The sequence below is a fragment of the Callorhinus ursinus genome, unplaced genomic scaffold (genome assembly GCF_003265705.2).
Source record: "Callorhinus ursinus isolate GAN/ISIS: 27379988/994484 unplaced genomic scaffold, GSC_fseal_2.0 scaffold17, whole genome shotgun sequence".
Lineage (NCBI taxonomy): Eukaryota > Metazoa > Chordata > Mammalia > Carnivora > Otariidae > Callorhinus > Callorhinus ursinus.
The window spans coordinates 1,142,812-1,154,890 of NW_027397079.1; the positions used below are offsets into that span (position 1 = coordinate 1,142,812).

The 12,079-nt window shown below is 51.9% G+C and overlaps 1 protein-coding gene across 1 annotated transcript in view; it reads left to right on the forward strand.

Annotated features, from left to right (window-relative positions):
- DLGAP2 (DLG associated protein 2) overlaps positions 1-12,079 on the forward strand; it is a 729,358-nt gene that overhangs the window by 354,422 nt on the left and 362,857 nt on the right. Inside the window, exon 3 of the mRNA XM_073902242.1 lies at positions 9,595-9,627. Within this exon, the coding sequence (XP_073758343.1) occupies positions 9,595-9,627 (33 nt within the window). The remainder of the gene's footprint in view (positions 1-9,594; positions 9,628-12,079) is intronic.

Sequence of the window (12,079 nt, forward strand, 5' to 3'; positions counted from 1 at the left end):
TGATCAGATAACAGGGACCCAAATATACCATCCATGCTGAGTGAAAACCAGTACATCCAGAAGATTCAAACTACTCTGTATGACCCTGTGATCGTAGATTCAAGTCATTGTGATGGTGGATACAAGACATTAAACGTTTGTCCAAACCCACAGAAAGTACAACATCAAGAGTGACCCTGATGGTAACGATGAGTTCATGCAGTTCATCAGTTTTGACCAATGCACCACCTGGTGGGGCTGCTGGGGTGGGGGAGGCTCTGTAGCATGGGAGGCAAGGTTTTAAGCGAAGTCCCTGCGCCTCCCACTCAGTTTGGTTGTGATGTTAAAACATCCTCTAAAAACTAAAATCTATACAAAATCAAAGGAAAACCCAACAATGGGTCCATCTGTCTTCCCATGTTGCAGATTTAATTGGTAGGATTTAGGAGGCTCTTCCAGTTTGGGCTTGAGCAATGGGCAGGATCCACATGGCCTTATCAGGCAGGGGAAGTCACTGGTGGTAGAATCATATATGCATTTTCGATGGGTCACTTTAGTGGCCCTATGGAGGACTGTCTTAGTTTGGGTGTTATAACAAAGTACCATAGACTGGGGGGGAGGGCTTATAAACAAGAGACATGTATTGTCTCACGGTTGTGGAGCCCCGGAGTCTGAGACCAGGTGCCAGTGTGGTCTGTTCCTGGTGAGGACCTCTCTTGAGTTGTCTTCATGTGATGGAAAGAGGGAGGGCAGCTGTCTGGGGTCACTTTGATAAGGGTGCTGATCCCATCTTGGAGGCTCCACCCTCATGACTTTGTCACCTTCCAAAGGTCCCAGCTCCTAACACTGTCCCATTGTGGGTATGGTCTCAGCTTATGAATTTTTGGGGGTGGACACAAACATTCAGTCCATAGCACAAATGACCCAGCAACCACACTGTTGAGGATATGCCCCCCAGAAATGAAAGCAACGATTCTGATATTTGTACACTATGTTCATCACAGCATTACTCACAGTAGCCAAAACATGGAAGTGATTCAAGTGTCCACAGATGGGTGAACGGATAAACACATAGTGGCCTCTCTGTGCAGCCTGACATTATTCAGCCTTCAGCAGGAAGGAAATTCACACACAGGCTGCACATGGACAAATCTTGAAGGCATTATGCTCAGTGAGCTAAGTGTGGGGGTTAGGACCTCAGCATGTGAATTCAGGGAGCACAGTTGTGTGTGTGCCATGAGGACCCCTGCCGACCCTCAGGAACAGCCCATCGGGAGGCCCTGGTGTGCTGGGCAAGAGTGACCACTCAGACACTGGGTGTCGGATCTGGGCTTGGGGAAGGTGAGATATATGTGGGCCCTGAGCGGGACCCTGGGGGCATTGGTGTTCAGGACAGAGGTCCACGGTGTTGGTGCTGAGCTGGGACAGGTCCTTGGACCCTGGAAGTCAGGCTTAACACAAGCCTCCTTCCTGCTGTTTCCGGGACAGTGGCTGAACTAACAGGGAGACCGGCTTGTGTGTGTTTTGTGGATGGCGAGGGCAGAAATGCCAAGAGCACCTCATGTTCAGAATCCGTGGGCGCCGCGGATGTATTTCAAGAACAGGTACATGCCAACAAATGGAAATCACTTCCTGGTTCTGGCCATGAACTTGCCTATGTGCCTGGCCAGTGACTTCATTTCTGCAGGCTTCTCTTCTGACTGAATGAAAGAACTAATAATGCTGGTCATTCACATAGAGTTGTCATGGGAGTTAATAAGATTGGAGCTACAAGGAGCTTTGAATTTCATAGACAAAAATGGCCTGGAATAGAGTGACCCATCGATTGCTCGCAGATGAGCCATTTACTTTATGGCTAACTCCCAGTCCCGGCGTACCTCTGCCTGGCAGTGAGCATACATTTGAGTGAATAATTTCGGGACCCTGTTTTTCCTCAGGGATTCCCATCAATTATTTAACTTTCTTTTTTTTTTTAAAGATTTTATTTATTTATTTGAGAGAGAGAAACAGCATGAGAGGGGAGAAGGTCAGAGGGAGAAGCAGGCTCCCCACTGAGCCGGGAGCCCGATGTGGGACTCGATCCTGGGACTCCGGGATCATGACCTGAGCCGAAGGCAGTCGCCTAACCAACTGAGCCACCCAGGCGCCCAATTATTTAACTTTCTTAAGTCAATCTTACTCTGAAGGTGAATTGGCTCCCCAGAAACATTTCAGAGTCCAATATGCCATTTAGGGATTTGACAGCTGGAAAGGGGAGGGGCTGAGAGATGAGCTCCCAGGGGACGGGGCTTCGGGGCAGCTGGAGGACTTCCTGTCTGCCGTGTACCTGCTGCTCCCACAGATGTGGACGGTTGGATGTTTCCCAGCGATGCTTTCCTGCTCTGGTCACGATTGTGTCCCCCCACACACCAATGATGCTAGGAACACAGGAGATTCTCAGTACTCAAGGGAGAGGGGACAGAGGAAGGGAGGTGTCCTCTGAGATATTTGAGCATCACACGTTAGTATTGACTGTGAAATTGTAATTGTATGTGTTATGGTTCCTGAGCAGAGGTCTATCATAGATAGATGCCTGTGACCAGCAAACCATGGTTTCCAGACATCCGTCCATGGCCTTTGTATCTGGTTCCCTATGGCCCACCGCTCTATGAAAGCTCCTGATTTCTCAGTTTGCCTTCACATCTTCAGATTTTATATCAAACAAACTTGTCAGAATTCTGCTTATGTGCAATTATTTGATTGAGGGAACGATGCTAAGCTCCATCCATCACTGACAGTAGAGCCCAGTGCAGTCAGCTTGGTGCCTGACCATTTTGTGTCTTGTGTGATTTCTTCTCTTTCGTGTTTCTCAAGTATTGAAGAAGCCCAAATACATTTTCTACCATTTTGCTGCTATTCTGTATTTTTGGTGTGCACGTTAAAAGATGAGAAAGGATGGCACCCAATAATCTTCTGCTTAGTGAAATATTTTGAAAATGGTTAGAAACAGAACTTGTGTAACTTCTTCCCCAGACATTTATGCGGACACCTTTCCCGAGAGGGCCATACCCCACCCACACGACTCCTGCTTGTCCTTCAGAGCCTGGTCACTCTCGCTGCCCCTGCAGGTGCCCCCAGCTCCATTGGGACTGTGCTTGCTTCTGGAACACATTTCTCCTCCCTCGGGCAGAGCTCATCCCATATTGTAACAGGCCTCTCTCAGTGTCTGCCCATGTGATGGGATTCTTATATTTATAGACTAATAATCAGCGAAAATGCTTATTAAATTGCTAACGTTTGGCAATTGATCAGCATGTGCTAGGTTTGGGATAAGGCATTTACATGATTATCTCATTTACTTCTGGAACAACCCTAGGGGAAGAATCTATTCCTCTTTCCTAGATAGTAAAATTGTGTCCTGTTTATTTTAAAATTGGAATGAGGACAAACTCAGAGGATTGTAATATTAACAGCTAATATTTAGAGACTTACTTTGTGCCAGAAATATGTTTTCCTTTATACTTAAGCTGTTTGTGTTTTTAAAATGCTTTTCAAATTAAAAGTTAGCCTATGTTCACTGAGAGCTTCATTTGATACCCCTTGCCCCGACCCATATGTTCACTCCTGTTGCCACACCTCCCTAGGAATAACCTCTGATACAAATCCACTGTTGGTCATTCTAGGCTTTGCTCTGCATTTATAAATGTACAGTGCCAACATATCTTAACCTCGTACGAGCAGCGCACATCACCGGGCACGATGCTGACACACAGTGGGCTCTCTATAGAAGCATGTCTTGGATAAATATTAAAGAATACACTTTCAAAAATGAGAAACCCGTGGACAGTTTTCCTCTTTCTCTTTATTTTTGAATGAGTTTTTTCCATTTTAGCATCTAAGAGTCCCTAGTATCAATAAATGAGGACTTAGTTAAGTCATTCCTCAGTCGACACATAGTCAGGTTACTTGAGCCAGTGAGTAGAGCTCTAGTCTCCCATCATCACATTATCCTGTGTCTGTGAAATCGTCGTGTTGGGATTCCCTATCCTGTTAAGTGCGTGGGCAGGTGAGTGCCTGTGCTGGGATCTCTGAGGCGGGTCACGGTTGTCATGCTCCTTGCTGGTTTGGGAAGAGTTCCCGGTGACAGTGGTGCCCTGGTTCCGTGGCATCCGCAGGCCTGACCCTGCCCCCCCCCATTCAAAGGATGGCTTCGCATTCCACCTCCCGTGGCTCTTACAATGGAGCGTTTCCCCGTGATGAGTGCCAGGAAGCCTCCTGCTGCTTTGAGACTTGGAGGACAGGTGGAAGGAGTGGCCAACGAGTCTGGCTGGCACAGCAGCCCAACACCAGGCTGTCTGAGTCCACCGCCCCCTGCCAGCCTCCCTGCTGCGGATCTGGGCCTGCCATCCCCTTGTCTGTCCGTCGGCCCAGCCCCCAGTGAGCGCCGGCCCGGCCTGGCCGCCTTCTGGCTTGGGAGCCAGCCTGACTGCAGAATCAGTGCTGATGTTCTTCGCCTCCATGGCCTTGGGAAAGTGGCTCCTCTTCCCAGGGATCTTGAAATCGGCCGTGCCAGGAGTCTGGCCGCCGAGCTTGGCCATGGCCAGTGGCCGGAGCTGCTGTGCGCGTGTCAGCTGCTTCCTCCGTGGGCTCTGGGGTGGGGGCTTCCGCGTCTCCTCCTGCAGGTGTTAGTAGCACCCCACCCCGGCACTCACGGAGGCGGGACCAGCGTCCCCCCGGAGGGAAGAGAGTCGCTGCATGTGTGCGTGCTTCCCACCCAGGCCCAGAGCCACCTCTAAAAATACCTGCCGCGAGCTGGAGAAACCCCCACACGTAAAATGCCTATGGATTCACACCAGAGATGCAGCCATTCCGTCTTCTCTGGAAGATTAAAATAGGGTAATGCCTTATGCCAAGGGAAGAGCGGGGTAGGCTTTCACAGTTCATGTTTGGAGCTTGGGGAATAAGCTGATTCTTGCAAGGCTGTGTCTGGTTCAGGTATAGATTATGAGCACAGAAAATCAGGCAGAATTCTCTGTCTTATGTCAATTAGCATAAATTAGTGCAGTCTTCTCCTAATTGAAATGAGACTCCGTGCTAATGATGATGAATTCACAGTGTATCGGGTTTTATTCCCTTGTACATTGTGACTGTGTTTTTAATGGGTGTTTCTCAGGGAAGATGGTCTGGTGTCGATCAGATGCCGTCAGGCCGAGGCCCACAGATGTCCGCACCCCTGTAACGGAGTCTACGGGTGGGAGCGGGGTGGGCATGGAGGTGTGGAAGCTGCTGGAGGGCGTGAAGGCGGCAGCGGATGGCCACCGTCCTGGAACATGGACGGGCACAGACCAGAACTGCCCTTGACGGAGCCCCAGCCCAGCACCGGGCACCACGCTGTGTCGAATACGCGCAACTTCACTCATTCCCAGCCAGGCCCCGCCCGCTCTTGTCGATGAGGTTGGACAGGGAACAAGGCCCAGAAGGGGAAGCGCCAGCCAGGCTCCCAGGCTCATGGCCGCAGGGGAGGAAGCCCACGGAATGGCCAGAACCCCACCACCACCGTCAGGGCCTCAGCCTCCCACTCCCGGGGGAGCTGCTTACCTGCTGGCTCACAGGAGAGACACCCAGCGCTGTCCACACCCCGCTGCTCCCGTGGGGCTCAGTGTCACACTCGTGCGTCAGGACGGGGAGCCTGGGACAGGGCTGAACGCAGGCTGATCACAATGCTGACGTAATGGCGTCTTTGTCCTCACCGTGGCCACTCTTGTCGCCTGATGGGCTGCATCTCCTCCCGCCTCTGCTCAGGGGGCCTCCCCTCCATGGCCACCAAGTGGTCCAGACGCTCTGGAGTTTGGGCCGAGGGACCGGAGCTCCTCCCTTTGCCGTGGCTCCTCCCTGCACCCCAGAAAACTCGGATGCGGTCCCTTGTGCCTTCAGACCAGACACTATGAGTGCCTCGCTGCTCCCCTTTTCCTCATCGGTGCATCTTCTTCAACGAGTGCGGCTCTGCGGCCCCTCTGCTGTGTCTCCTTCAGCCTGCAGTCACCTCAGCCAGGGCTGGCCTCTCCACGAGGAAGGGCGTCGCACAGATTTCTGCTTACGTGAACTAGCATGGCACCAAGCACGTCAGCGGGTCCAAACTCCCTTGAGCGGATCAAAGGGAATTTGAAGCGGGACGTTAGTGCACTGATACTCTGAGGACCGACGGTTATTACATGCACAGCCCTGTGCTTGGTGTCTGGCTGGAGGTCCACTGCCGGGGACGCCTCCTTTGGTCCTCAGACGTGTTATTACTGCGGGGCCGTGCACTTTCCTCCCACTACCATTGGGTAAGTACTGATTCACGTCCAGCAGCTCACCTTTCTGTGAAACTGCTTCCATGTGTTTTAGGCAAATAAATGGTGGGAATGTGTACGTTCACAGTGCTTTGCCTGATGTCTGGTAGCGTCCCCAACCTTGAGCGGGCATCTGTCCTTGGGCTTCAGCACAGAGTGAACCTGGGAGCCCGGGTGTCAGCTGCAGTGCACTCAGGGAGGGAAGACTCCAGTGTGGACAGTTAAAGAGTTCAGAGGAAACGTCCTCATCATGAGGTCAGCAGGCCGCCATTAACATCGGTCACTGGTCTGGGTTTAAAGGCCATCTGGGAATATCTTCCTGATTGTGAGGATGACCATATCTGTGATCCATGTAAATTGGGAAATAGCACTTTGATCCAGCTGCCCTCCATGCGCCAGGCGGTTGGTTCCCTCACCGAAATCTTCACTTCTTCTGCACTCCAGACTCCAAGCATGTGGAGTTTCGGGTGCTCCTGGGGTCATTCACCTCATGGCAGAGTTGGGCTTCCCGAGGATGCTCCCCGAGGATGCGCGTGCTGCGGAGGACGGGAAAACCTTCCCAGATCATCCCTGCAGCTCAGGCAGAAGGCTCCCATGGACCTTTCCAGGAAATACAGAGTGAGTCACTTTGTGTCCTGGGCTCAGAATACAGAGAATGACAGTTTCTCACCTATGATCTTGCTGGAAATAATTTAAGGATAAGGCCTGGAAGCATTAATGGTGGACTCTGGAATGGCATTTGCCTAAGACTTGGACTCTGGAGAAGTTAATATGCCAGGGGCCAAACTGACGCCTTTCCTCAGGCTCCTGGTGACCTTCAACCCACAGAATTTCAGCTCTCTGAGGGTATCAGTTCCTGCGCTCTTGGTGTTATTGTGCAATCGCTGTGCTTTGAACTTTGTGGATGATTCCAAACATATCCAACCTGTGATCGGGATTAGATGTATGGAGAAAGTCCTACGTTTGTGGGTCGCTTTTAGTGCAAATTCAGGTTAGCACTTCACAATGAGTGGTGAAAACCAGTTTCTGATTTACCTCCTGCTCCAACAGCCCTTGTAGGGGCGGGAGGGGTAGTGGTCTTGGCTGAGGGTGGACTTACAGGTAAATCCGGTTCTCCTAAGTGCATGGCTCTGAAGTCATGGCCGCCCTGGGTCCCAGGTGGCCCCCTCTCCTAGTCCCCCTCTCCAGCTCTGTGGTCCACTGGGGAGCCCTGAGCTGTCACCTCTTTCTTCCCCGTAGACACATGTGCCTCCCAAAGTCCCCAGGAGGAGTTCCGTTTCTGCTCTGTCCTGTCATCGTGAGGAGAGCTGGGGCCAGGGGACATCAGGCTCCTCTTCTATTGTGTGGCCTCCTGCAGGTCCCTTAATGCCAGCCGCGGCCGTGGCCGTATCCACAGAGGAGGTGGCAAGGGGTTTCCACCATTACCTGGAGCATGCTCAGCATCGTATCCATAGTGAGCCATGGAGAAGGTAGAGAGTGCTGTGCCTTCTGAAACCCAGACCAGCCCAGGGGAACTTGGAAACTGGAGTGAAGTTCCTGGGATGTCGCTCTGTACCTGAGCAAGAGATCCTCATTTCCCGTCTCCTACAGACCCTCACTCGGGGGTGGAGTGTGTGTGTATAGCTTTTACCTGTGCACTGGTCGCGGGCGCCCTCTACGAATGTTGCAGGGATGCCACTTTGGTGGGTGCCCGGCCCCAGGCCTCCGTCCTGGAACACATCTGTGTGCTTCCTAGACTGTGGTCTGGCATGGTGGCAGAGGGAGCCAGCCCCGTGCACGCGGTCACGCTGTCTCCTTCGAAGTCTCTGACTCCCCCGTGTTCTGGACTCACCCGCTTGCGATGCAGAGTAGTTCAGCTCTGGGCTCCCCTCAGCACATCAGGAGGTGGATGTGCTGTCCGTCTTGCCCCACAGCCAGAGTGGACACGGCACCTCATGGCCTGTCTGTGTGGGGGGGTGGGGGCAGTGCAGCTATTTACCACCCCTGATACAAACAGCCTGGTCTCCAAGAAGTCAGAAGAGTTCTGAGTCCAGTTTGCTTTAAAGGACAATTCCGCCTTCTCTGGCATGTCCGTCAAGCCCCTCTCTCCCTCATCACCTCTGCCCGCAAACACACATGCACCTGCTGGGTTGGGTGCGAGCATGGACGTACGGACTCCCCGCCTGTCCCCGACCGGCCCCTCCTGGCTACCAAGGCAGTCCCACCAAAGAATATCTAACACTGCCCGCCTCCCCCTCAGAAACCATCCTTGGCTTCTGATTTTATATTAAAAATAAATCTCAGCTCCTCTATGATTTTCGGTTTCCTTCCCAAACTGTCTGCGATGTACCCCCCACTGCGTCAGACATTGGCTCCGCCAGCCCCGTCCTCCAGGCAGACTCCTCCCTCGTCCCTGGCTGTCTGCCTTCTTCCATGCCCGTGCTCTGACTGTGGTGCTGCTGCCCTATCTTTCTCTCTAGTGAAAGCCCTACTTGTCCTTCAGGACTCAGTCCGGATGCTGTCTCTTCTGTGAGCCCTTCGCTGCTTCTTGGGGCTGGGGGAGAAGGAGGCTGGCGTCTCCCCGAGTGCCCGGTGCTGGCCGCCTGGTGGGCTGCTTGAACCACTTGTCACTCAGCCTCCTGTCCCCACATGGAGGATGCCAGTGTCCCCATTCTAGAGCCCCAGGGGCAAGGTGCCTGCCCAGAGTGACCTGGCCCCAAAATCTGCTTCTTTCCCACGAAGAACGCAAATCTTGGAAACAATTGCTCTTGTGTTTATTGTTGTAATTTCCCGACGTGACTGTGAATGCCGTGACCCCCGAACATCTTGGTCTGTCTTGCAGAGTCTGACAGAGGGATGGGTCTGCGTCCTGAGGATGGTCAGTGATTATAGGCTTAGTGTTTGTACTGAAGGAGAATATCCTTTTGCTCATGACTATTTGTGCCTAAAGCAGATATAACAGAGTTGTAATCAAAGTAAAGACTTAGATACTAAATTAGGTGATAAAATACACCATTTATTTCAGCTAAGTAATTTGTGTTGAGCCATACATAGTCATGAAAACATATTTAATGTGTGCATGTGCCTGTGACAGACAGCGTTAGTTTACTGAAATGTAATGTAGGAAGTATTTGCTAGGTGGTTTCTTTACAGAGACATTTGCTCAGACGTGGGGTTGGCTGGCCGAGTACTGAGAGGGCCACCTGTGTCTGTGGGGCCAGTGGACGCCGCTGGATGATGCCCCAGTCCCTCCGGCGGCCGGTGTGAAGTGTGCGCCTGCAGCCTGAGACCCCTTAGTAATGGCCTCTCTCTCTTCTGTTTGCAGAGTCCCAGTGCACCCTCTGCGGGGAGCCGGAAGGTGAGTGTGCTTCACCTTATCACCCCTGCCTCCGGTGGGCATGGCGGGGGCACCGCAGTGACCGACGGCGGTACGCGTGTCCAAGTGCGCGCTCTCCACGGTGTTTGATGGAAACTGGGTAAAATCATCAGCATGGTGTGCAGGATGAGCTTTAGGCAAGAGGAGGTAATCTCTAAAGGAAAATTGAATCACAACCAAATTACAACACTTTCCTTTTTGTTTTGGATTTAGAAATTTTGATCAGGCTTCTCCAGGTAATAAATGCCGACATTAGAAATATGTATTTCTTGGCTTTAAATACATTAGTGAAAAGTGCTGATGAGCCTCATATGAAATGAGACCTTGGAAAACCATTCCGTATTGATGAGTAAATCTGAGAGGTGCAGCAGGAACTGTGCTGGTAATCAGTGACATTAAACAATGCACGATAATTCAAATTTCCTGCGTCTGAGATACTTTTAGAAGTAGAGCTCCTGAATGTGTGATTTAACTATGTTCCAAAATAGTTAAAGCCAAAATCTGTCCTATTTCTCAGAGTCACAACAGAAAAGAATAAAGGGAATGTGGTTAGCACGTGACCTCCATTAACGGGGGCTCAGAATTCACCAGAGTTTTGATTTTCAGGGTCAGAGCAGCTGGTTTGGGGCCTCACCGCAGTGTGGAGTGATGGCCTCTGGAGGCCAGGGTCCCAAAACGCCTGAATATGCATGACTAGTGTGTGCACCATGCCACGCGAACGTCATCATATTCACTGCAAAGATTTGTACCCATGAGATGAAAGAGAAAGGTGACTATCGGGTTAACTTAGAAATTCCATCAAACACTCTGTGGCTTCCATTTTGTGGTTGAGATACGACTAAGTCTTCAAACTTCTCGCTGTGCTGGGTAAGGAATATATCATGTGGAGATACGGCCGGGCAAAGCGCATTAACTCAAATCGTCACGGTTGCATGAAGCCTGGGAGCCCGGTGTTTCCAGGGTTTTGGAGTGGAGGCCGCTGGGAGGCCACGGGGAGCAGGTTTCTGCTCTGAGCAGCACCCTTCTGGCCGGGAGGGTGCGGTGGGTGCCCGCAGTGTTCTCCAGCTTGTGTGTGTCTTCCGGGCATTTGGGCATTTTATTCTTTCTTGTCGTGGTAACTTCCGTGTCTGTCCCACGCCGGGAATGTGCGCGTTGCACGCTGCCGTCCTGTGCAGTCGTCTTTGCTGCCCTCAGGACACACGCAGTTTTTGCTGAGAGTCTTCACTGTGCTCCGGGTCCTGGAGCAATCCCGAAGTCTCAGCCGCTCCTGCCTTGTGGCTGATCCAACTGCATCCTGCTTTCCCGCCTACCTGTTCCTACTCAAAACGTCTGTTGTCTGCGAAGTCTGTGTGCGTTGTGTGGAGTCTGGGTCTTAGCTTTTGCCTGCTTCTCGTGGTCCTAAAAGAGCAGATTGGGTTCTGACAAATCAGTCCAGCGCGTGTGGTTGGGTGAGGGTGTGGGTTGAATCATGGCAGTGTTCTCTGGGGAGTCCTCGCCCAGGGACAGGTGTTTGTGTGTTCCTGTGATACCCCCAGTGGCGGGGCCCCTGAAGCTGACCTCCCCGCAGGGGCAGGGCTGCATCCTTCCCCCCCGGCTCCCTGGGAGTGCTCCAGGTCCAGAGCTCCCGGCCCCACCCTGTCAGACGTCAGACCTGCCTCTGCCCGTCCTGCACAGTGCCCGGCACATCCCCCAGCATCCTGCTGGTCCTCAGCGTCCACATCCCAGAGAGCGTCAACCCCACACCAAAGGTGTACGAATGTCGGGAAAGGAGAGAAGAGATGTGCCCCTCCTTGTTCTGGGGGCAGACCAAGACCTGCTTTACTCAGTCAGAGAATGGTCCAAGACGCCCACGCCGAGGAGACCGTGAGGGTCGGGGAGACTGCGGCTGTGTTTGTGGGGCCCGTCCCTTTACCACCCTGATCTGCAGCCAGCCCAGCCTTTCAGATATGCAAGTGCACTTGCTCCAAATCAGAGAAAGGGAGGAAAGATTTGATGGCATGGTCTCAGCTGGGCTTTATTTTTTGAAAAGCACTACCATGCATATTCATACATTTTTAAATCATTTAAGTAATTAGTCTAAGTGAGAGCTGCCTGGGTGCAGTGAGTGGAATCTGAAATCAGCTTTTTTGTTTGGTAATTTCTCCAGCAGCTTCTATCAGTTAACTCATAAAGGCCGCTGAACAGAAAGGATCAGAGCCGGAGGCTGGCGCACATCGCAGACTCAGATCCTGTGCGTTGTGCTCATTCCATCCACAAGGTTAAGGCCTCAACTCATTAAGCTTCTCTCTTTCTTGTCAGAAAGCTGTTAACAGTCTTTCTCTGCTAAACTAGTGAAGTGGGAAACACCTATTTGCATTTTAATGATTGGTTCTCTTGGAGGGAGCTAGTTGGATACAGACGGAATAATTAGCATTGTCTCAGATGATAATATCCG